This window comes from Meles meles, chromosome 3 (genome assembly GCF_922984935.1).
Source record: "Meles meles chromosome 3, mMelMel3.1 paternal haplotype, whole genome shotgun sequence".
Classification (NCBI taxonomy): domain Eukaryota; kingdom Metazoa; phylum Chordata; class Mammalia; order Carnivora; family Mustelidae; genus Meles; species Meles meles.
The window spans coordinates 133763251-133788952 of record NC_060068.1 but is presented as its reverse complement, the minus strand read 5'-3'; the positions used below and the strand labels follow the sequence as shown (position 1 = coordinate 133788952).

The 25702-nt window shown below is 45.0% G+C and overlaps 2 protein-coding genes across 6 annotated transcripts in view; one reads left to right on the top strand and one right to left on the bottom strand.

Moving 5' to 3' along the window:
• UBLCP1 (ubiquitin like domain containing CTD phosphatase 1) overlaps positions 1-25702 on the top strand; it is a 67513-nt gene that overhangs the window by 28179 nt on the left and 13632 nt on the right. The window contains exons 11-12 of one of the 2 annotated variants that reach the window (XM_045998883.1): positions 13011-13118; positions 20841-20963. In XM_045998883.1, coding sequence (XP_045854839.1) covers positions 13011-13118; positions 20841-20871 — 139 coding nt within the window. In that variant the 3' untranslated portion in view covers positions 20872-20963. Of the gene's footprint in view, positions 1-13010; positions 13119-20840; positions 20964-25702 lie in introns of those variants that run through there. The other variant, XM_045998882.1, reaches the window with a different exon arrangement.
• On the bottom strand, positions 1207-24331 carry IL12B (interleukin 12B). 4 transcript variants are annotated; one of them, XM_045998888.1, is made up of 7 exons: positions 24244-24331; positions 20743-21018; positions 20096-20213; positions 18407-18624; positions 16832-16989; positions 15356-15487; positions 13624-14843 (listed from the first exon to the last, which is right to left on the bottom strand). In XM_045998888.1, exons 1-6 carry the CDS (start codon positions 24329-24331, stop codon positions 15356-15358), a joined length of 990 nt encoding a protein of 329 aa, XP_045854844.1. In that variant the 3' UTR covers positions 13624-14843. The 4 variants fall into 4 exon arrangements, with proteins under 4 accessions (XP_045854842.1, XP_045854844.1, XP_045854841.1 ...); XM_045998886.1 differs by lacking the exons at positions 13624-14843; positions 24244-24331 and adding an exon at positions 1207-1325 and having other exon boundaries at positions 20743-21469; XM_045998885.1 differs by lacking the exon at positions 24244-24331 and having other exon boundaries at positions 20743-21469.

Below are 25702 nucleotides of genomic sequence, written 5' to 3'. Positions count from 1 at the left end.
GGCAATCTTTGACAAGCAAAGTTTGCTTTGCCGAAGTTTGCTTTGTACCCACTTTCTTTGGATGCATGCTCGCCATAAAGCAAGAACTACTTAAGTTTAAAATTATTCTTAGGTACATGAATATTCATAGGGGCACTATTCATAATAGCCCAAACCCGGAAACAACCCAAATGTCCATCAGCTAATAAATGGATAAATAAAACATGGCCTATCAATGCCATGGAATGTTGTTCAGCAATAAAAGAATGAAGTCCTGGGGCACCTGGGTGGCTCAGTCAGTTGAGTGTCTGCCTTAGGCTCTGGTCATGATTCCAGGGTCCTGGGATTGAGCCCCACATCAGGCTCCCTGCTCAGCAGGGAGTCTGTTTCTCCCTCTGCCCCTGCCTGCTGCTCTGCCTACTTGTGCTCTCTCTCAATCTCTCTAATAAATAAATAAAATCTTAAAAAAAAATAATGAAGTCCTGATACATGCTATCACATGTTTGAACCTTGAAAACATTATGCTGTGAAGGAAGTCACAGAGGACTGCATATTGTGTAATTCTATGTACATGAAATGTATAGAGCAAGCAAAACCACAGACATGGAGGGTAGATAGTGGTTGCCTCAGGATCCCAGAGAGGAGAGGGGTGCTGGGATTGAAGCCTGATGGCTAAGGACGGCTGGGTTTCTTTTTGGAGTATTGAAAACATTCTAAAATAGGTTATATTCACAAATGCACAGCTTTGTGAATATACCAAAAGCCATTGAGTTGTATGCTTTGAACAGTCAATTGTGTATGAATTATACTCATTAGAGCTATTTTAAAAACTTGGCATTCAAATTCTAGTAGCTAATGATGGCTTCAGTCTATAGAGTTGAAAGAATAAAGCCAAAAATGAGCATTTGTTTGTATATATTTGAATAACTTTGTCATTATTTCAAAGTGCAGTTCTTCCCTTTTTTGGATCTACGGCCAAATGTAAACTCACAAATTGCTTATTTGTATAGACTTGCCTTTTGAGAGTCAGTACTCAGTATTTTTCTTACCCAGTCAAGTTTTAAAATTTACAGAATTGAAATTACTCAGATTGAGTTTTCTAAATTTATTTGTGTAAAGAGACAAATTGCAAAATCATTTGAAAGCAGATGGTGAATTTTTCTGAAAAGTGATATGACATTTGTGGTTTTTATGGGATGATCCAGTTAAATCCATTTGGGTTTTTTTTTCTTCTGCTCCTCTTCTCTTACTATCCATTCTTCTTCTGGTAGAAAGGGCTGTGTCGAGAGTCAATGGCAATAAAGACCGCAGTTGCTGGACTAGCCAAGTATGTTCTGAAGTCAGACCTGTTCCAAACAATAGCATTTTTGCATGATTAAGTATGCACAGTTTGTTCCAAAGCATCGCCAAGGAGAGCAGGCTGGTCTGTGCCTGGATGCCCATCCTGACTTGGGGTTTGTCAACAAGGATCTAACCACTGAAGGCTTGTAAAGACCATGGTTTGGGTTAAGTGCAAATGACCACCCCAGGGAGGTACACAAAAAAGTGGAGCCAGCCACGCCTTGTTTAGGATGATAGCACACCGGATTCGCAGGTCCTCTAGCTAACGACCCAGGGCCTGACAGCCTGCGACTCATCAATGCAGTTGCAAACTCTAGAATCACCCTTGGAAAGTCATCTCCTCCAAAGCTTCCAGGAGGCTGCCTGCCCCACAAAGAGCGTGTGCAAACAGGGGCTGGACTTCAGTTTTAGAATCATGACTGACTGGAACATATTTTCACTGTCTGGAATTCTTGAGCAGGGCAATCTCTCCTCTTCTGAGCCCCAAAACAGCTCCCCTACCTCCACTGACAACTGTTTGAAAGGAAAGTATCTTTTTTTACTTTGAAATACATTTTCCAAAAAAATACTGAGAAGATGGAAAGAAGGATATTTTTTTTTTAAAACCCTAAGACATACCCATTGTTAATTCCTTGGTGTATTAGTACTTTCCAATAGGAAGAGAAAGTGAACCACGAATATGAACTCTGCATGTGATTTAGAAATTTCTGGTACCCACATTTTAGGTTAAAAGAAACAGGTGAAATGAATTTTAAGAGTATTTTAGCTTAATGTGTATAAAATATCATTGCAACATGTAATCAACATAAAATTATTAATGGGGTATTTTACATTCCTTCATAGTATCTTTGAAACCCAGTGTGTTTTACACATATTGTACATCTCACCATGTTTCAAATACTCAGTAGCCCCATGTGGCTGGTGCTAGTACTGAACAGAGCAGGTGTGTGTGTGTGTTTGTGTGTGTAGCGAACTCAAAATTTGGTTCCAATTCTACAGCAAAGGAGGAGCAACCAGGCTTTCTTTCTCTCTCTTTTTTTTTAGTTTAAATTTTTTATTTTTTAATTTCTTTTCAGTGTAACAGAATTCATTGTTTATGCACCACACCCAGTGCTCCATGCAATACGTGCCCTTCATAATACCCACCACCAGGCTCACCCAACCTCCCACTCCCCGCCCCTTCAAAACCCTCAGATTGTTTTTCAGAGTCCGTAGTCTTTCATGCTTCATCTCCCCTTTCAATTTCCCCCAACTCCCTTCTCCTCTCCATCTCCTCAAGTCCTCCGTGTTATTTCTTATGCTCCACAAATAAGTGAAACCATATGATAATTGACTCTCTCTGCTTGACTTATTTCACTCAGCATAATCTCTTCCAGTCCCATGAATGTTGCTACAAAAGTTGGGTATTCATCCTTTCTGATGGAGGCATAATACTCCATCGTGTATGTGGACCACATCTTCCTTATCCATTCGTCCCTTGAAGGGCATCTTGGTTTTTTCCACAGTTTGGCAGCTGTGGCCATTGCTGCTATGAACATTGAACCCAGGCTTGCTTTCTTTTTTTTTTTTTTTGGACCCAGGCTTTCTTATGAGCTTGCCCAAATGTGGGTGTGGGGCAGGAGTTAAGAAGGAGGGGTGAGGATTAAAAGCCATCGACTGCAATCATCAAAAAAACCCAGTTGGATTCTCTCTGTATATGTATCTTTATTAATATCTATCTATCATCTCTGTATCTACCATATATACTGTACTCTTCCACATGTGAAACACACTCAGTATTACACATTAAAAAAATTCAATGCGGGATTGTGGGGGGAGAGTAAGTAAATCATAAGACACTAAAAACTTAAGACTTAGTAAAACAAGACTGTGTATGTATAGGAAAAGTGCACCAGTTTAGGGAAGGACATACAACTCCTCCCACTAGCAAATATGGCCCAATCATTGCCCCTGAAGCAGAACTCGGCAACTGCTGATCCTTTTTCCGGAATGTTCTCTGCCCAGCCCCCAACTGCAGTGCTCCTCTCTCACATCCTTAAGCTCTCCGTCACATCTGACCCCCTACCCTCATCCGAGAAAATAGAGCTTCGCTTGCCCCTTGCCCCTTGCCCCTTACTCTCTTCTCTTCCACTGCTTCATGTTCCTTCATGAAGCTACTACCGTTTCCGGGATTCCTTACTGTGTTTGCAGTTCATCTCCCGCCCTGACTCTGGAAGCTCCATAGGCCAGGGGTTTGGGGCTGTTTTGTTCGGGGCGTTGGCCCAGCACTTGGGGAGGAGGCTGGCGCACAGCAGGTTTGACCGAGTGCCTGCCTGATGAGGAGGAGGACAGGGGGAGGTGGCCACAAAAGAGAAGGAGGAAGGCCCTACTGTTAGTGTGACAGGGTTTTCCTAAAAGACAAAGTCAGGCTTTTTTCTGTTTTAGGAAAAATAGTTGTGCCTAGAATAACGTGAGGCTAACTAAGGATTTCTGGAATGCTCTGGGATTTGTTTTTAATGAATAAATGGAAATTATATCTAATTAGCATTAATTTTTATGTGTAAATGGGCACATCCAAATTGTATAAAAGCAATTCTCTTGAATAATTTAAACACCGTCTTTACCTCGCAAAGCGTTTAGCACATGGTTCCCTCAAAGATTCTATTAATGGGAACTAAAACCATGAGATTGAAACGCAGAATAAGGAAGATTTTTTTTTTTTCCAATTATGCAGGCATGTAAGTGAATAGCTCAGAACTGTGCAGACCCAAGAATCAGAACTCAAGGACCCTGGGAAAGTCAACACAATGGCCTATTCTGATATAACCTCAGATTTGGGGATGTTGTATTAAAAAGAATATGGGAAGAAGGGAAAGCCCTCCTTATGGTAGAATGCGAGTTAATAAATGTAGAAAGAACAATGAAAATAGAAGATCACCATCAGGAAAGCTATTGTAGCAAGTGTCAGTGTATGCTAAAATTTGTGGCTAAAAGTATGACAAGAGAGAGCATACTAACATACTCTCAGAGTATCTCTCTACTAGACATGTTAATTCTAAAGGAAAAAATAGAAGCTCTCTTGTGGGGGAAAAATGGTGGACACCATCTAAACCAAGTAATCAAAGTCAGCATTACCGGTCCTGAGATAACCTAGCTCAGGGTACCTCCTGCTAGGATTTGCTGAGAAGGGGGAAATGGCACTGGTGTGGGTTCTTTCTTTTTTTTTTTTAAGATCTTATTTATTTATTTGACAGACAGAGATCACATGTAGGCAGAGAGGCAGGCGGGGGTGGGATGTGGGCGGAGGGGGGATGTGGGGTGCGAAGCAGAGAGCCCTATGCGGGGCTCAAGATCCCACGGTCCTGGGATCACGACCAGAGCCCAAGGCAGAGGCTTTAACCCACTGAGCCACCCAGGCGCCCCTGGTGTGGGATTCTTGACAAAAATGCAGAACCCACATTTAATCCTGAGGGAACATCAGGCAAATCCAAGTGGAGAGACATTTTACAAAATAACTGATCACTGCTTCTCAAAAATGTCAAGGTAACAAATGATTAGGGAAGACCTAGAAACTCTGTGATTTGAGGTGATTATGGGGGCATGAAATTCAACGCAGTGTTCATCCTGTCTTGGATCCTGGGGCCGAAAAAGGACTGGTGGGACAATCGACAAAATTCGAATCAGGTCTAGGGATTAGTTAATCGTATTGTTTTAACATCAAATTCCTGCTCCAGATACTTGTACTAAGATTATGGATGATGTTAATACTAGGGGAAGCTCGGTAATAGTTAAAGGGAGCTCTCGTACTATTTTGCAATCTTTTCTGTCTGAAATGAATTCAAAATAAAAAAAGTTAAATACAGAGATAGGTATATTGATTCAGCAAATGTAAACAAAGCATAGGAGTAATTATTACTAGTAATAATTAGTATTATTATACTAATACTAGTAATAGCTAGTATTATTACTACTAATAATACTATTGTAACTTGGACTGTGTCCCTCCCCTAGTTCACATGTTGACATTCTAACATCCTCAGAATATCACCTTACTTGGCAATAGGGTTATTGTAGATGCAATTAAGATGAGAGCATCCTGAAGTGGGATAGTCTTTTAGGCAGTGTCCTTACAGAAGAGAGGAAGTTTGGACACAGGCAGGCACAGGGAGAATGCCAGGTGAAGACTCGGGCAGAGACCCGGGTAATGCAGCAGATGCCGAGGGTCACCAGAGATGCCTTACAAACCTCCAGGAGCTCGGAGAGAGACGTGGAACACAATGTCCCCTGCAGTCCCCAGAAGAAAACAACCTTGCCAATGGCTTGATCTTGTAGGTCCAGCCTCTAGGACAGTGAGACGTAAGCACCTGTTGTTTACACCACGTGGTTTGTGGTACCTTGGGAATGGGCCGCTGCACACGAACACACGAGTTAACGTGCATTGAAAACGTGCAATACGGAAGGCTCTGTTTTGAGCTCTTCACATGCATTATCTCATTTCATCTCCACTCCGCCCTCTGCAGAAAGTGCTCTTACTGCTTCCAAATGATAGCCAAGAGAGTTGATGCTAAGAATGGTAGGGAACTACATATAGCTAATAAGTGGCCAAGTGGGTTAAAACCTCTACAGTGACACCCGCGTATTCCCAAGGACAGCAGGATCTTTTTAACTCCTGGCTTTCATTCCCAACAGCCTCTTACAAGCTGTCAAATGGTCGCCTTTGATGAGTTACTCTTTATACCTTATATACAAATTCCAGGGATGAAAAATAGTACAGTACACATGCAGATGCCAAATCCTGTTCACCCACCCTCCGTTTCTCTGCAGTCACCCCAGCATGGTGAAATCAAACGCCTGCTTATTTGGAAACACTTGACATCCGACGTCTTAGTCCTCCCAAGAAAGGAGCATTCGTCATCCAAGGAGAGGTTCCATTTTGAAAGTGAGCAAATAATTTAAGTGAATATCGGGGTTAAATTCAGTGATTCAAACCTTGCGGGACTGCATCCTGGGGCAGTGACGCTGCTTAAGGAAAGTGGAGAGTAAACGTTGCCTCCGTTTGATAGCAAATGATCAGAGAGAATTGCCCACTGGGGTCCATCTTGTTTGCCTTCTTGAGTCATTCTTCCATTCAATTAACCTTTATTGAGCATCCCTGGGCTTCTTGGCACCAGGCTCAGCTGTCGGGATTTGAAGAAGACAGGCCCAGTTTTAGTTCGTCTCTTACTCAAAGTTGCTCCCAAGGCAAAAAGTGGAGGTGAAAGCTTTTGAAGGCACATTCCCATTTCCCAGTTCCTAACCCCTCTCCTCCTAGGCGTTGTCTTCTGAGTGGCTGAAGGGGATTTTCTTGCATGTAACGGTGATCCTCAGCTCCCTCTCTCTAGACCACATTTCACACATGGGCTCTGAACCCATCTATGGGTTCAAGGTTTTAAACAGTGAGGTGATGGGCTCAGATTTTCATTTTACCCATTGCTTTTCTGCTTAAAACCTTTCAGCGGCGTTCTGTTGCCACGTGGCGAAGCCCAAGCTTGACACTTGAGGACACACCTCCTTTAGTTTATTTAGGAGGATTTAGTTCCTACTTGCTCCCCTTCCTTGTTTTTTTATTTTTCTCCTTCCCTTCTTGTCCTTCACACCTCGCTTCAGTTCAGAAGAGCTTTCGCTGGTTTCCAAACATGTCTTTCCTCCAGACTTGCACTCATGCTATTCCCTTTACCTGGCAATTCCTCTTAACTCTTGCAGTCACAACATGGATACGTTCTCATTTGGGAATCTGTTTCAGTTTCTATTGCTGCTCCAACAAATTACCGTGTATTTAGCTGCTTAACAACCATACCCATTTACTGTCTCGCAGACACGAAGGTCAGAGGTCCAGGTGGCTTGGCTGGGTTCTCTGCTTAGTGTTTCACAAGGCAGGGCTGTGCTCCTTTCTGGAAACTCTTGGGGGACAACCTGGTGCTAAACTCACTCAGGTGCTTGGCAGAATCCAGTTCTTTGTGGTTATGGGAGTGAGGTCCCCATTTCTCTGAAATGTGGCCCCTTCATGTTCAAGCCAGCAACAACTTGAAGGTCAAATCCTTCTCATGCTTCAGGCATTGGTCCCTTCTCCCTCTACTGCTTCGGACTTCTAAGGGCTCATGGGATTACCTTCATTCTACCTGGATTATCTGGGATGATCTCATCCCATTCACAGGTTCTAAGGACGAGGCATGGACATCTTGTGGGAGAGGGGGACATTATTTTTTCTGCCACCGAGCCTACCTTCAAACCGAGGTTCTGGGTCCCTCCTTTGCTGTCCCATGGGTGGCACTGTTGGTTGCCTAACCAAGAGCCATTTCCCACTCAGCTCCTTCCTGCTGTCAGGGCCTGCCTCTGACTTCAGAGGGAGCGATTGCCAGATTTTTGCTTTCCCAGCCTCCTGGTAGGTCGGGCATGGGCATGTCTGCCCAAGGACTCTGGAAAGACTGCCTTCTCTGATTAAAAACAAGTATTCGAGGAGGAACTGCCTTTCCGGCCTTCGGGCACGATGATATGAGGAATGACACAGGGAGCCGCAGAAGCCATCTCAAGGGGCACAGATGAGGACAAAAGCCTGCATACCAAAGCTAGTGAAGAAGAAAGCTGAGAAGAGTCTGAGCTCTCAATGATGTCATCAAATTGCTGAATTGCATCCCGCCACCCCCTTACCTCCAGGCTTCTTGTTCAGTGCCCTTATAGCTGCTTATTGCTCAAGTCACTTTTTAGTGACTTGAGGGGTCTGCCTTATTTGCAGCCTCAAGCACCTGTGAAGGCAATCTCCACAGATAACTCCTACACAGAGTTTTCCTAACCTACGCTAACACCACACTGTCCTCTCACTGTCCTTGCTGCTGACTTCAGCCCTGTTGAGGCTGTTAAGATCTTGGAGGCAGCAGACCTGCCCACCTTGCTCATGGCTTCTCCCCTGCGCCTCTGTGCCTGGCACAGTAAACATGAGTAATTATTTGCTGAATGAATGAATGAATGAATGAATGAATGAATGAACAAATGAGGGAAAGCCCTCCTTCTCCTTCAAGGAGAAATGCTCCTTCATGGAGCACTTATCATTGTCTCCATGACCAGGGTTGCCAGGTGTGTTTGGGCAGGTTGTGACCTGCACAAAGGGCCCTGGTTGAGAGGTGGAGAGAGAGCAGAAATCGAGCCTGCTCTCTGCTCAGGAAGCCAGGTACCCTGGTATGGGGCTCTGTCCGCCCGGAGGAAGGGACATCTTTTTTCTTATTAGCCTTAAGGTGCTCTAGGGCTAGTAGCAATGCTGTGGCAGCCCAAATCCTGACTTTTCTTGGCTTAGAGGGTACATGTTCTTGCTGCTTCTCTTCCACTTTCCCATGGAGTGGAGCAGAGGAAGCCCTTCAGCTTCCCTGCACCATGTTCCAAGGAGCCCGGCAGCTATTTTGAGAAGCTGATTAGTATGAACGTGTCTGTGGGAATCCCTAGATTTTCATGTGCCGCCCCTCGCTGGTGATAAGTTGGTCTTTTTAAAAGCAATCTTCTGGGGATTTTGACTCAATATGTCAGGAACAGCCAAAATGGGAGTCAGGGGACCCAGATTCAAGTTCGAGTCCTGGCCCTAATCAGGCTCTGGGTGCTTGGGCAAGACCCCAAACTTCTCTCGCCTTCAATTTCTTCCTTTATAAAAGTAGAGGTTTTCAAACTGGGCTCTGAAGAGTTTAGGGGTGTTGAGGTGGGGTCCCAGGGCGCTCACTGGTGAGTGGGGGAAGGGGACCGAATGGATGGGAAGCTTCAGCCAGAGCGACTCAGCTTTTGTCTGCTTTCCTACAAAGGACTTTATAAAAAATTCATTTTTAATTATTCAGGGGCTATGCTAATATATTCTTCTTGCAAAGAATTAGAACATTGCTGATAAAACTGAAGTCCCTTTGGCCACCATTCTCCCCAGTGCCTGTGTAGGGTGGGACTTCATTTAAGATTTCCACTTGGACACAGGGAGTCCAGCTTGAACAAGCCGGGAGACCATGGGTCTGGTGAGCCTCTAGGGACCCCAAAAGGGCAACAGGAGGGACTTTCAAAGAAAGAGGTCAGCCATGGATGGAGAATGTTTTAATAAGGTCGAGCAGGAGCCCGTGCAGTGGTTGCTGAAACAGAGCAGAGTCGTGCATGCTGTGATTTGGGGGGGATGTCGCTGCTGGGTGCTGGATGCTGGCCCAGGAGATGGCTGCTGGGTGGGAGGACAGAGGTTTCAAGTCAGGAACATGTCCTGTTCCTGTCAGTACATGTCCTGAACCAGCCCTCATCTCTACACAGAGGGAGGAAGTGGCCTGACTTTATAAACACAGAAACTGCAACTGACTTTTGAGGTCTTGCCAGGTGCCGGGTGCTGGGAGCCTGGTTTCCTTACATTCTCACACCATCCCCGGGGAGGTGGCAGCACAGCTAACATACTTGTTTTGGGGGTGGGGGGACTGAGGCATGGAGAGATTCAGGAATAACCTAAGGGCGCAGAGCTGGTAAGTGGACAGCAGGGATTTGAGCCGAGGTCTTCTTGCCCAGGGCCAGGTGCACTCAAACACCCCCTGCATTCTGGATCCTTCCAGGCACTGTAGCCCCCATTCCGTCAGTGTTCATTGTGTGCTTGTTGGGTGGTGGGTGTGGGAAGGAGGAAGTGGACTGGACATCATGGTTTGTCCAAGATTTGCTCCCCAATTTACCCTCTCCTCCAAACCCCAGGGTCACTGGCAGAATATTCTGCTCTCTGGAACCCCCCCATGCTGGGGTTAGCGATGGCCCTTTTTGCAAAGAACCAGGGAAGCCTCATGGTGAGCTGGGGCCAAGGACAGGGGAGAGATGGTTTATGTTCCTTATGAAAGAGGCCGGGAGATTAATGAGCAGCTGCAGAGTCCTGCAGCGGGCCACACACCGGCCCCTGGGCGGAGGGGTTGCACAGGACCCTGGTGGCCAGCTGCCAGGATACCCCACGCGCCTGCGGAACCCAGACCTGCATGAAGGTAAATGCAAATTAGCTCTGCCAAGCGCGCTTCCTGCAGAAGGAGGGTTTTCAGTATGCGAGCCTGGTTTCCTCTACCCTCAGCCCAAATGCTGATTTTATTTTTGCATTTTATGAGCTTGAGAGACAGAATTCATTTCCTTGGTTATAATATGGCCCTATGGAGAAAGTCTTGTCCACATGCATTTTGCTCACAAATGCTGTCCTAGAAGAGGGGCCATACTGCAATGAAATGAAAAGAGATGATTAAAATCTGATTTATGGGTAAGGTGAATTGGTAGGTTTATGTCAAATTATTGCATCCAGGAAGGCTAAAGGAAAGAGGCTAAATGAAAAAGCTCTTCCTGGGAGCTGAAAACCTTTGTAAAAAGAAATATTTAGGATGCAGATACCCTTATCCCAGCCAAGCTATATTTTAAAATATGTATTCACCATGTTGGCCCCTTTTAGACCCAAAAATCCCTGAAGGCAGGAATTGGGCTCATTGCATCTTGGTATTCCCCGTGCGGGGATGTTTCTGCAATTTTATTTATAAGAAAGGGATTTTACACTGAAGAGCTTGACTGATCTCTTCATTGACCGACTAATGCTTCCTCCATCCCAGTCCACCTTCTGAAACACGTCACCACCTCCTAACTATGGTCCTTCCATGTCCCTACCCCCACAAAAGCTGAGGGTCCTGAATTACTCTTTCTTCGGGTTGTAGGTAATATAATAAGAATATTAGCAATTGGCTTTTATTGAGTACTTATTATGGATTAGGGATTTTTTATAAGCGCTTTCTAAGGGTTATTCCATTAATCCTCCTAACCATTCTGTGAATTGGTTGCTGTTATTACCCCATTTTACAGATGAGAAAACTGGGGCTTGAAGAGGTTCAGTAACTTGCTCAAGATCACAGAGCTAGTCCATGGAAATAGCCACCACTTACGGAGTGCTTACTATGGGCCAGGTACTGTGCTAACCCCATTAAACGGATTATCTCATTTTATAGAGCTCGTAACTCTCAAGAAGTGACCTTCAGTGTCTAGAATTTTAAGCATTTAATCCCTCGGAGATTGGAAGCCGTGAGAGAGCAGGGTCTTGTTTAGCCTTGCATCCAGAAAGTTGAGGATGGTGGCAGGGAAGCGGGTGACTCAGAAAAACATTGTTGAGTGCATGAAGGAAAAACAGAGGTGTCTTTCCCGTGGGAACTGCTTGCCCGAACACCCCCACCCCCCGCTTAGTTAGTCCTGCTCAGGCTTAAGCTGCCCTTGGCACAAGCTTCCTGACCATGGTTACCTCTCTTCAGGCAGGCAGGGTATCACCGGGACCCCACTTGGCATCACTGGATATGGCTCCAGGGTGTCCCGAGGGGTAGATCAGATGCTCCGTAAGGGGTAGACCCAGGTGTTCTAACGCCAGTTCCCACGAGGGCTGGCCTGACTTCTTTTTCAGACATGGTCAGGTGCCTCTCCTAAGTGGGGAGCTAGAAGTTGAAGAGAATATCTTTATTTAATTTTCAGTTTATTCATTTTCTGATTTGGAAACGAACATGGGAGGAGTGATTGCTTAATGGGTACAGAGTTTGCTTGGGAAGAAGAGAACATTCTGGAGATAGCTGATGGTGACGGGTTGCAGAACAATTTGACTATAGCAGATGCCACTGAATGTGACACCTGAAGATGGCCAAAACGGTACATTTTCTCTTATGTGTGTTCTACCGGAATTTTAAAAACCACACACATAGGTCTCTCTTTCTAACACAAGAAGTTTGGGGTAGGTAGTTACAGGGGTCGTTTCAGCTTCTTGATGTTGCTAGGGTCCCAGAGTCTTTTTATCTTTATAGTCTCAGCCTGCTGGTTTCCATTCTGATTGCAGGGGTTTCCTCTGAGACTTCTTAAATTTCATCAGCTCAAGAGAGGAAGGGAATGGGTAATGCTCGCCCTGGCTCTGTCTTTTCTCAGGAGAACGCCAGCCAAATTTTCTTACGTGTCATGGGCTGGAACTAGGTCTCGTGGCCTTGCTGAGAAGCCAGTGTGGCTAGAAAAGTGCTTACTTAGCTTCCTAAACCTAGAGCTTGGGAGGGCCACTGGATGAGAAAGAAGCTGAGAGTGAGCAGTGATGGGACAGCCAGAAAGTTGTGCCCAGTGTCCTGTCGAAGGTGACACGGACATGTAGCAGGGCTGGACACGCCCAGGCCCAGTCTCCTGGTTCCCAGTCCTGAGCTTTTTGCTAGAACATTTGATACATTTGTAGGGAATAGACACCCCATAAAATAGGACTGTCCTGAAGAATATCTTTCAAAGACAAAAACTCTTCAGTGCATGTGCTGAAATTAAAATTACTTGAATGCTAAGAGGTCATGTCAGGTGGGAGCCAGACATCTGAGCTCTGCCCCACACTGGCCGGAAGTTTTGGGAAAGGTCCCCTGATCTCTGTACTTATATATGTGATTCATTATTTTTTCTCGGTTAGCGTTGTTCATTAACTGCCCATTAAGTGTTTGGGTATCTCTAGATGAAAGGCCCTGTAGGAGGACAAAGAGTTGTTATTAACCAACCATGGGCTCTCAAGTGTGGGCTCATAATACGAGATGATGGGTTTCAAAAGTCGTATTAGGATGACAACCTTTCCACCATTCCTCCAGGTCGGAAGCAGAGTAGAATAAGGGCTCCAGGAAACACTTCAAATAAGGACACTTACAACCTCCCTATTATAATTCCCTTAGGAATAGCCCAGGTATGTCCACTTCGCCATCGAAGATCGTAGAGAATGGACGCCATTCTCTTGGATCCCCCCACTTGCTCTGTCCATGGGAGGCACCGGAGAGGAGTTGGTAAGCTCTGCCCTTTCTTTGCCCCACCCCCCCTTCTCCATTGAGCCCTCCTGGGCAACTCCAGGTTACACTGATTCTTCTCTTTTGTTCTTACCCGGGGTACCATAAACTGAACATTTTAGCATTTTGTGGTACTAAAGTTAACTTCTCATCCCTATCTTCTAAGCTGTGCCGGGAGTGGGCACTGTTTGGGGGAAGGCAATGCGAGGTTTTCTGGAACTCCTCAACCTCCAGGGCTGGCACATGTCCAGAGACATGACAAACCCTTCATGAACACTGGATCTGGCCCTCTGGGCTGGGATGCTCATGACTCTACCAGGTTGGAGTTTTATTTCATGATGCTTTGGAACTAATAGAGTCAATTCCAGGCTAGAAGGGGAATGAAGCGAGAGCATCCAACCTCTAAAGAGAACGTAATGCAGTTCGGTGCCCGTGCAGACCACAGGGACATTCCCCTGAGCTCAGCAAGACTCTGACTTTGGGAATCCTATAAAGGGAAAGGGCAGCTCTGCAGAACTGGAAGTGAAATTGCTTCAAAGGAGGGCAGTTCTGAAATGGCAGGGGGAAAATAATGCAGTCCCCGTCAATGTGGGAACAGGATCCTCAAGTCAGCTGAGAAAGCCCAAAATATCATTGCAAAGAAGGGTTCTATTTTTATTGGTTCATCGTCAGAATGTAAACACAAGTAAACAGAAAACAAATGAAATCATTTTACAGGCACATTCATTACTTAAATTACTAAAAGTAGCACCTTAGTGCTAGGCACTTTCTGGTCACATCCACTGGTCAGCTTCTCTCACTCTGACAAGTAAGCAATTCGTGGTCATTTTCTTTGCAGCTGTGTGCTTTCCTGCATGGCTATTAAGGAGCAGCTGGTGAATCTGACAATTTTATGTGGTTGGCCCTACTGGCTCTCCTTCCTGAATCCTAAGAACTTTTTACTTTCCAGACACTTGAAATGTCGCTGGGTCCCTCTTCTAAGTCTTACAGATGGATGGGGCTAAGGACTGCCCCTGTGGCAGAAGCTGAATTTCAACTTCTGCTATTTTTTTTAGCCCTTTCTAAATTCAGGCATCCAATAACTAAACCTGCTTAGAAGGGCAGGTGGCCTTGCACTGCTTTATCAACACCACCTCCAAGAAGTCTTCATGGATACAGAAACGAACATCTCCATCTCCAGAACCTGCTCAAATGAATCCGTGTCTCTATGCCTCTATTTAACTACTTCTGTGTTCTCATCCGTCACAAATAGATCATGGTGCTGGCATCAGGACATTGTGCTCTCACTGGTTGTCATAAAACAGAAGCCCTTTTAGTCTCGCTTGAGAAGCTGCCAGTATAAAATAACACATAGTTTCACATTTTGCATAACAGGGCCTCTTCCTTACAGATCAGGTCCTGAGAGTAGAAAACATACAATACATCTTGGCACACAAGTGTTCAATAAAATAATAAATTAATAAATACATAAATTACTTAAATATTTAAATAGCATTAAGGTCAGTAGCAACCTGGTCGTTGGAAAACCCATAAATAAAGGAGCTGATTATTTCAACGGCCATTTGGCATGTAAATATAAAAATACTGCAAAGACATGATCATGATCCTTTACAAAAATCAAATTAGGTAGAAAATAACTTTTGGGGGCCTATTCTATTGAGTCTTTAGAAAATTTTGCATAATAACTTCCACTTTCCCTTTAAGGTTTCATCCTGGGATTGGAACCTGAAAAAGAACACCAACAGTTTCTGTGAGTTAGAAATGTGGCAGCAAAGTCTTATTTCACACAACACACGACTGGGGCAATTGGGTTTAGGGACTCCAAGTTGGAAGGGCCCAGCCTGTCCTTATGTGGTCTAGGATTCGGTTGCCTTTGGTGTCCCCCCACCAAAGGTGCCCAGGATAAGGGTCTAACTCCTGAAGACAGCTTGCAAGCTATTCTTGCTCTGACACTTAACCACCTTTCCTCCCTCTCTCTCGTTTGCCTTCTCCAGGAAGGCAGGACCCCCACATCCGTTTTCTTTGCCGCAGTATCTCTGTACCCAGCATAGTGCCCAGAACACTCTGGGCATCAAATAATATCTGTTTAATGAACAAATATATCTTTCTGACTCTGGTGACTGTGTGCCAGGCCCCCTAGCTCCCCTTTCTTCTCCCACCCTGTGCCCCCCACCATTGCCCTGCCCCCGGGGACACTGAGTGTGCAGGTGTGGGCTGGACTTTGTGGGCCTGCTCACCTAACTGCAGGACACAGATGCCCAGTTGCTCCAGGATGAGCTATAGTAGCGGTCTCGGGCTTGCACGCGGATCTTGGCATCCTTATGGCACGTGACCTTGGCTGAGGTCTTGTCCACGCAGAGTCTCTCTTTCTGCAAAGAAGAGAGAAGTCTTTGGCAACGCAGTCACAAGATGGGCTGGGGTGTATTTCTGCAAAGCTTGATCTCCCCAAACAGGCACACCTTGGTTTTGGGGCACCACAGGTACAATGAACAGTGGAGTGTGTGGAACTTGCGCCACCTACCGGTAGAAACTCTAAATACAGGTGCAGCTTTTCTACTTCAGCCCAGAGGGAGCGATGGTTTGGTCCAGGTTTCATCTTTCTATAACAGCTGCCTTGCCTGAAGGCCCTGTGCACACTGACCCCTCTACTAGGCCGATGGTGGGACAGAGGCATATATGCTCTAGCTGTCCCCTGGATATTCTGAAATACTATATCCTGATCCTTTTATCAGAAAACGTGCTGAAATCCAGGCCTTGCTAACTTTTAGCTCTGTGACCACAGGAAGATGCTTTGGGCTCTGTGTCTCAGTTTCATCCTTTATAAAAGAGGGATAGGAATTATTCCTATCTCACAGATGTGTAAAAGTTAAAGGTAACCTTCAGCGAAGTCTTTAATCAGTAGAAAGTGTTCAGTCAATATTATCTATTAATGATATAAATCTTATTTAGGGAAGATACATATCAAGGTTTTATTTTTATTTTATTTTTTTATATCAAGATTTTAAATAATATTTAGGTAAAATCTACTCCAGAATAGCCCCTCCCCATAGAAAAAATAATTCTCAGGGAGTGACTAAGTGACTGAATTTCTACCAAATGTGAACACTATCTGACCAGTGGTTTCTAAAACCAGGGTCCCAGGAGGGTTGGACTTTATAAAAGTGTCTTCTGGACCTTGGGATTAGGATGCCAAGACAGAAAAGTTTGAAAGCCACTGTCTTAGCCTATGTAAGCACTAACATTCTGCTCAAAATCACTTCACGATAGGTTGGGAGTTATCCATTTGGGGTGAGACATAGCATGCATATTCTAGCATTCATTATACTCACTGAATTGAAACAATGCTGATTTGAGGTTCCTGGAGCTCAGATTTTCTACATGAGGACCAAGTCTGAGCATAAGAATTAATGACCACCCATACTGGAGGAGGTAACGTGGTTAGGTGCATAGGATCTGTGCCCACCAGACTGGTTTCCTGGTTCTGACCTTCCCAGCAGGTTTAACTCTGGGCATGTCATTTAACCTGCCTGAGCTTCATTGTCTTCCCGTGAAGTGTTGGTAATAAGACCATCTGCCTTTGTAGGGTTACATGAAGGATTAAGTGAGATATCCATGTGAAACCCTTGAAGCCGTCTCAGGCCTGGAGAAAGTGCTAAGTGGGCCTCCGTAAACCTCCATAAACCTGACTGTGTGGCCCTGGAGTCACAGCTTACCTTATCCCTATTGTTCTTGCCCTGGCCCTGTACGCAGAACGTCAAGGAGAAGTAGGAATGCGGGGTGCTCCAGGTGTCGGGGTAATCCCAGCTGACCTCCACATGCCGAGAATTTTGTAATGGCTTCAGCTGCAGGTTCATGGGCGGGTCCGGTTTGACTGTGGAAGAAGATAAAGCCACACCCTTTATTTTCCTGAGGGACTTTGGTGTAAGGTAGCTCTGGTTTCTGATCCCACTTTCACCTTTGACCAGCCGTGAGTCTGTAGGACGGTTACTTAACTTCTCTGGGCACCCAGCTGGCAGACATGAGGCACCCCAGCTGCTGGTGCTCACACTGGTGTTCTCACCTGGTGTCCCCTCCTCTCTGGCTGAACCTGAGAGAGGCTCAGAATCCTTCCCATCCCTGCACAAGCCGAGGAGCCCCGGCAGTGGAACTATCTTGGCGTCATGCTCAGAAGAAATTCCGTAGAAACAGCAAGAGTCTCACATCTGGGCGAGGTAGGGAAGAACCACCCTCCCTGCGCTCAGTACCCCTCTTGGCACCAAACTTGGACCTGAGCTGAGCCTCTCACTAGGGATGAGATGAGAGATTTTCTCGTGCTCTTTCTGTTGTCTTTTCACGACATCTGGCGCTGACTTGCCTTGTGGCAGTTAAACTCATGTTGTCTCTATGCTCATTCATTTATTCATTCATTCAGTAAATGAGGAGTGAGCACCAGCTCTGTGTCAGCTACTGGACTATGTGTGGAAGATACAGCGGCGAGTACTAGGAAAGACTCTGTCCTCAAGTAGCATACTTTTGTCTAGATGAGGGCAGGGGAGACAGTCTATGGAATGTCCAAAGCCCAAGGACCATGGCTCCTAGTCGATGCTTTTCAGATACTCTTCTCTCTGTTCTTAACACAACTGACATCTTTTCTTCAGAACTCAGCCAAATATCACCTCTGAGAGACCTTCCCTGGCCATCCTCTGTGAACCCAAACCTCCCCCTACCTGCCAAGAGTAATTTCTCCACAAATGCTCGAGCAAGCTCTGTGGTTCTGTGAATTTTATTTCATGAGGAATGCCCGATGGCTAAATGGCAAAGGAAGGACAAATGGCAAAGTCTCCATCTGCTGATTAAAAAAATAGATGTCCATTTTGGAGGGGCTTATATTCCAATAATGAAGATTTCCCCCCCCCCCCCAAATGCTAGAGAAAGACTGGCTGGAAATAACTACAATTAGCAGGGAAGTCTTCATTCTGAAATAAATATTGTGCTTGAGGGGGTCCTCCCGGATTCACCATGGAAGCTGCCTGGGCAGCAGACCGAGGGTAGCCAAGAGCTCTTTCCAGTGGGGCAGAGCTGGGTCCGAGTGGCTAGCTGTGAGATCTGGGGCAAATTATTTAACCTGTCTGAGACTCAATTTTCTCTTTCTGAAAATGCAGAGAATAGTATCTACATTGTACTTTTGGGGGGGTACAGAATAAAGGAGACAATGCAATGTAAACCCCTCACCTCGGTGCATGGGGCATTGGGGACATGTGACAAATGGCATTTATCCTTATGAAGCACATATAATTCAGCAAACTCACTGATGTCCCTGATGAAGAAGCTGCTGGTGTAGTTTTCATACTTGAGCTTGTGAATAGCACCCACCACGACCTCGATGGGCAGGCTCTCCTCGGCGGCGGGGCAGGCAATGCCCTCCTGACACTCCACCGCGTACTTCTTATAATCCCTGTTGTCCACTCGGACCCTCTCTGCTGAGAGTGTCGCCGCTCCACACGTCACCCTTTGGGGGTCAGAGAGGCTGAAATCAAAGACAGTCATTACCCGTGTCACCCATCTGTGGTCAGTTCCCAGCGGCTGGAGTCAGACAGCCGTTGGAGGACATGATTTCTCCGATGGGTTTGATTTCTCCTCAGGGGGTAAGAAACTGCTCTCCCTGGGAGAACAAGCTTTACCACAAGAGGCGGTACAAATATTTAGAGATAGCTTTGCATGTCCATGCCTCTGGCGTAAATGAATCCAGAAGTGTTTAGATCCAGAGCGCGTGGTCAAATTTCCTTATTACAATTTTAAATGCATCTTTCCCATTGTAATGACAAAAATCCACATGTGCTAATTATAAAACAGTTAAAAAGATACAAATGCGTGTGAATGAAATGTGTGTGCCTCTTTTAACCCTAATCTCACTCCCCAGATAGAAACACTATTCATAGCTTGTTTTATCCCTCCAGACCTTTGTCTCTGAACATTCAAAGCAATCATATATCCACATGTATATACGGATACACGTATATTTGGTCTATACATACTCAGAACAATTTTATTTTTCATTAAATAGGATCCAAATACGTATATGTATATGTGGCTTATAACCATCTCTTCCCCCTTTGAACACATGGGGAGCACTCCAAGGTAGACTGGGATATCCATTTTGATGGTGTCACATTAAGCTAGAGGATAAGGCACCGCACTTTATCTTTTCCCCTGCTGATTACCAAAAACATCACAACGAGCACTGGCATCTGTGTCTCTGCGCGTTTGTATAAGCGTTCCTTTAGTAAGCATTTTCATTTTCAAGATGGAAAAGGGAGACCCTAGAGGTTAATGTGCTCAGTTAAATGGTGGTCAGACCAGGCTGATCACCTGGGGTTTGCTCTGTCACCCCATCTTGTTCAGGAACCTAGATAGTGAGTGAGGGAAGACACACAGACTGCTTAACATAGGTTCAGTATCCATGGAAACTGGTTTCTTAGGGGAAGTCCAAGTGCATCGGACAATGAACTTTGGATTAATGGTGTTGGCAGAAGGAAAGGAGTTGAGATAGCTCTGGGAAAATTTCTAGAAGCCTCAGGGTTTTGGAGCTGGCTTCAGGGCTTTCAAGATCTATGCCCTGGAGCTCTTGTTTCTATTTTCATCTCAAGGTGCAATTTTGGCAAGTTATTCGTAGCTTCGATATCTCCTTTTATCCCTCCCCATGGTGCTATGAGCCTTAATGAAGCTTTGCCAGGCAATCTGCATGAGTGGGTTCAAACATAGCAGAGGCTATTCTCAGGCCCCAAGAATATCCTGTTCTAACCCACACATTTGTTCAGGCGATTAGCTTAAATCTCCATGTTCTTTCCCCAATTTAGGCAGGAGGAGGTGTTGAAAAAATACAGGTTTGACTTTGTTTTCTCCCTTATCATTAACTGATAGCCCATGGAGGGGTCGCCCTTACTTTCTAATGAAATAGTTCCAGCAAAATACTGAGAAATCGACATGGTTTCACTTACCCTCTGCTGCTTTTGACACTGAATTTCAAGTCAGTACTGATTGCTGTCAACCACCAGCAGGTGAAACGTCCAGAATAATTCTTTGCCTCGCATTTTAGAAAGATCTTATTTTTGGATTCTGGATTTGAAAAGAACAAAAAATTCAATATTTGGAGGTTTTCTTTCAAATTGATTTTAGTTGTGGTGAAGGACAGGCCACCGAGGGGTTCAGGAATGAAGACCTTCCATTTATTCCCTTGGAAAATGCTGCTGCTCCCTGTCAGGCAGTTTAGCAAGGACTAAGAATGTCTCAATCTGTTGCTGATGCTGCAGAGTGTACTATGTGCCCAATACATCAGAGGGAGGTATTCAGTTTTTCAAGGCTGCCATCCCAGGGCTGATATACACATTGGTTAATTTCCATTAGCCATTTAAAAAGAACTTCAGGAAAACCACCCAGCTTCACCATGAAAATCTCTCAACATGAGATTGGGAGGGTTGATTACCCAAAGTGTCTAAGAAAGCAAAGAAGAACATAGGTGGTTTCCGTAAGGGATTTGATATTAGTTCTTTCGCTACACTAGTCACGTCTTAACCTTTTACATTTTTTTATTTATTCCTTATGGAGCACAAGAGAAAACTGGCATCCTCTGAGCGAATGGAATTACCTTTCTGTTCCTTTAAGATATCGGTGGACCAAATTCCATCTTCCTTTTTGTGAATCAGCAGGAGCGAATGGCTCAGAACCTTGCCTCCTTTATGACAGGTATACCGGCCAGCATCTCCAAATTCTTTGACTTGGATGGTCAGAGTTTTACCGGAGCCTAAGACTTCACTGCTTTGGTCCGAGGTCCAGGTGATGTCATCTTCTTCAGGGGTATGGCAGGTGAGGACCACCATTTCTCCAGGGGCGTCCGGGTGCCAATCCAACTCTACAACATAAACTGGAGAGCACAGGGAGTGGAGAACTGGACTGTACGCTCCATTAACCCCGGGACTGGGTCTTAGGAACCCCTGTGCATTTGTACTGCAGAGCATGACCTTGCCTATGACAGCAAATGCTTGCTGAGATGACTAATCTCAGGTCACTGGGCCCTACTTGGGTTTAAGGTCATGAAGAGATAAGCAAAGAGTTTTATGGAGTCATTAACTGGCAACCTGTCTTTAATAATTAACCTCTGATTCCCCGGCAAGATGGGGAAGCCTTGATGCAATCGAAAAATGTGAACAGCACAAAACTCTTTACCAAAGAGAAGAACCTTCCAGCACAATTTCAGTTTCGTGGAGAATATGGCAGGGCACAGCCATGTCAAGAAAACTGACCAGCACTGAGATCCTGTCCCCACTAACTGGCTAGGGGATTTGGAACAAGGTAATAAATCACCATGAGCCTCAGTTTCCTCATCTGTGAAACGACAATAATAGCATCTATGTCATAGGTTTGGCTATGAGGATTGAATAAAAAAAAAAACATATAAATCACTTAGCATGGCGCTTACCACTGTAAACTCAGTGTTGATTCTTGTTATTCACACAACAATGTTTGGTCAGATGACTGTACAGAGAAACTGCTTTCCATGGGCATTTGAGGATTTAGTTCCTACCACATAAAACTCAGCAATGGAGATATGTGTTCTATTTTTTTAAGCAATTCTACTCTCTTATGAAGTGGTTCAGTAGATACTGGTCTTCCCATGTCATAGAGGAGCCTGCCAAAATCAAGAAGCTATATAAGCTTACATCAAGTTAGAAGCACAAGAGCAAAATCTCAGGCCTTTTGCCTTGTTGGCTTGGCATTGGCTCTCTAACCTGAGTATCTAAACTGGCACTTGAGGAATGGCCCAGTAGAGTATTTCAACGAGTGCGTCACATTCCAGCTTCATTCCGGTGTGCATCACTTACTAATGAACTAGAGTCATTTAATGCCGTAGTTCCCCGAGCCTGATCACTGATCAGCAGCAGCACTAGGAAACTGCAGGAAATACCAAATCTGGGTTGTCGAATCAGGAACTTTGGGATGGGTCCGAGGGTCTGTCTTTTCCAGACGATTTTGATGCCCTCTCAAATTGCAGAGTCAGCCACACTGGTTAAGAGCCTGGATTTTGGAGTTACGTGTGTCTGAGTTTAGATTCAGCTCCATATCTTATACTTGCCCATGGCCTCAGGCAAGACATTCAATTCCTCTAAGCTTTGGTGTCATCATTTTCAAAATGACCAAAATTATTAGTGCTTGCTTCAGCAGGTTGAGACATGGATGATACAACCAAATTCATACAACAGCTTAATATAGTGCCTTAAATGCTCTATAAATGGTGACTCTTATTGTTGGCATCCAGATGTAAAGCACTATGGGATATAAAATTCTCATTTTACCTCAGAGGGATTTATAGCTAGCGAATGGGTAACAAAGACATGAGGTAAAAAGCAAGTCTCTGGAAATGATTAGCTTTGCTGACATAAAACCACGTGGCACCTTTGGCTTTCTCTAGTTCTACCAGTAACTGAACAGCAAGGCTATTTTCCTGTCAAAACTAAGACTCAGAAGGCCTAGAAGACCCTTACCCAGGGGGAGGGGACAGCAACTGCAAGAGGGAGCCTGAGGAAGGGCATCTAGAACCTAGTGCCTGGCCTTATCACCTTATCTTGCCTCCAAAGTTGTCTGCCCTCTGTTCCTCACAATCACTTCCTGGAATTTCTGTGGTTTACCAAATTAGAAGTAACTTCGGGGTTTACTATGCAAGAGGCAAGCTTCCTGAGCTCACTAAAAATCCCAGGTTCGAAGGGATTTGGCATAATCATCTGGTTCAGGCTTTTGCCTTTACTCAAGGGAGGGTCTAAAACTCTCTAAGCCTCCTCAGGCAGAGGGGACATGGCTGGATTGTTGCCTTCCCAAAAAGATTAGGAATGGAGGGATAGGCCAACATTTTTTTTCAGGTATCCATTTTCTAGGGTGGTACTCTCCTGACTACCCACAGATTATTTCTGGTCATCAGCTGGAATGTCTTCACTTCTAACTTATGCCTATTTCCTTCTGTGCTCCAAGCACGTAGGAAACATTGCTTCACATCTCTCTTATAAAACCTTCTTCAAATACTTAAATGCACAGGCTTTGAAGTGAGACAGAATTGGGATCAAGTCCCTGTTCTATCCTTCCCAGGTCTGTTAAACTGGGAAAGTTAACTTAATCTCAGTAGCCTCTATTTACAACATCAGTAAAATGGGAAATGAACAGTCCCTATTTCACATAGTTGTGAGAATTAAATGAGATACTGTGCTCAATTAATATTAACTTTCATTACCATTATACAATTATAGATGGGAATTGCCAACATTATGTTGGCTTCCATTAGAAACATTTGAAGATCTTTCAGGAACAGCTAACAACAATTAATACATTATTTACTGTATGAGAGGTAATAGAAGGATAGAGGAATCCCTTTCACTAATGCTTACCATTCTATTATTCTACTAGTAATTTTTTGATCATTGGGCTTATAAACAGGTTCTCTTGAATCACCAGAGACATCATTTTAAACAGCCAAAACAGTCCTGGCTAACATTACCCTCCCTTCACAGGTGTTGAGTTGTCCCCTGCATTCATTCACCTTCAATCATCCATGTATTGGGAGGTCACTTAATAATCCCTAGTTCACAGTTGGGGAAACTTCGCCTTAGAGGTGACCCAGCTCAAGGTCACCTAACTGAGAAGTGGCAGAGTCAGCCTTTGAGCCCAAGTCAATGTGAGTCTAAATCCTATGCTTCCCCCAAAGTGCGTGGTCAGAAGTGAGTCCTCTCCGTGCTACAGAGGGAGTGATATTGTGAGGCGGAGGGCGGATGATGGAACATAGTTCTTAATCTTTCCAAATCCTTCACTTTGAAATTTTCACTGTATGATATAGTTGGGTTTTAGTATACTCGTGAAGTCCATATAGCCTTTCCCAACATAGTCTATAAAAAGCCCCTATTCTGGAATCTAATATGAAAGCCAAATGATATGGATGCCCTCAAAGGTGAAGGAACAACAGATGGCCTGCCTTTTCCCAGTGACGGCACTCACTAGGAGGCCCCAAGGCCTGATTGCCCCTTTCCGTCTGATTTCCCCCCAGGGCCTGCCTGATAAGTCCTGGCTTAGGTTTCGGGGCCACCACAGAGAAGGAGAGCCTGGTTACCATTTTTCTCCAGTTCCCAAATGGCCATGAGGGGAGATGCCAGCAAACCCAGGGAAATCCAGGAGATGACCAGCTGCCAAGGGTGCATCTGTAGGAGGGAGAGAAACAGAAGAAGAAGGAGGGAAAGAGAAAGAAGAGGAGGGAAGATAGAAGAGATGATGTCAGTAGCTATTCAGTTGCTTTGCAAACCATATCCATTCTATGCACATTGTTTTTATTTTATTATTTTTTAAAGATTTTATTTATTTACTTGACAGAGAGAGACACAGCGAGAGAGGGAACACAAGCAGGGGGAGTGGGAGAGGGACAAGCAGGCTCCCCGCTGAGCAGGGAGCCTGATGTGGGGCTCGATCCCAGGACCCTGGGATTATGACCTGAGCCGAAGGCAGGGGCTTAACCCACTGAGCCCCCAGGTGCCCCTGTACATTGTTTTTAGTCTTGACTTTTCTCTTTCTTGTCTGCACTGTCAGACTGATATGACGTGAATCACAGGAGCCCTGTGCCAGTCTCTGGGTAAGGACATCTCCAAAGAGAGAACCACAGACTGTCTGGAGATGAAGGAGACCAACCCTCTGATAGAGTCTTCTTGTTTTGAAGCTGAGAAACCAGGGCTCAGAGAAGAAACACGACTTGTCTGGGTCAACATTCAGCCGAGATATACTTGGTACTTACCAGGTAAAATAGCCCTTTACCTAGTAAGTATGGCTAAGCAAGTACTGTTGGGTTAGATTCATTAGGAGTAAATTTGGGGGCTGGATCCCGCCTTCTAGGAGCAAACACTTTCATTCAACAAATATTTATGATCTCTGGTCAGGGAGACCAGCTAGGGGGTGGGGGGAGGTGGGGCCTCAGAATCTGCGTTTCTTAAGAGTTTTCCAGGTGAGCCTGATGTTGCTGGCCCAAGGACCACACTTTGAGAACTCCTGGTTTCACCTGTGTTCAGGGTCCGCTGCTCTGAAAATCAAGATGTTCTTTGGGAGAAGCCCATAAAATACGGATATACCCACTATGAGAAGTGAAATGCATCACTTTGTGCCCCATCAGCCATCATCTTGTAGCAAATCTCAGTCTAGAACAGTATCCAGGATTTGTGCCAATAATTCGAATGTGAAAATTATGCCCTACTTCTGAATTAGGTAGAGAGGATTATTATTTAATTTCATTCTGAAACACTGCCATCTGTCTCAGAAAACACCAGTGTTCTCTGAGCTGGACACAGGCTCAGAGACCACTGAGTAAATCATAAGAAGAATAAGACTCAAAAATTTTGGTCAAATACCTTAAAAATGAACATCCCTTGGCTGGGGTGACTGAATATTGACAAATCACGGCTTTGTTAGGACCGCTGCTAACCTAGGGGAACCTTGCCATGCACTTTATTCCCTTAGATTACAAAAGCTGTGAGTGGCAGAGACGGGACTAGGTCCAGCCTTCCTGTCGAGTTCACGCCATGTCCCCG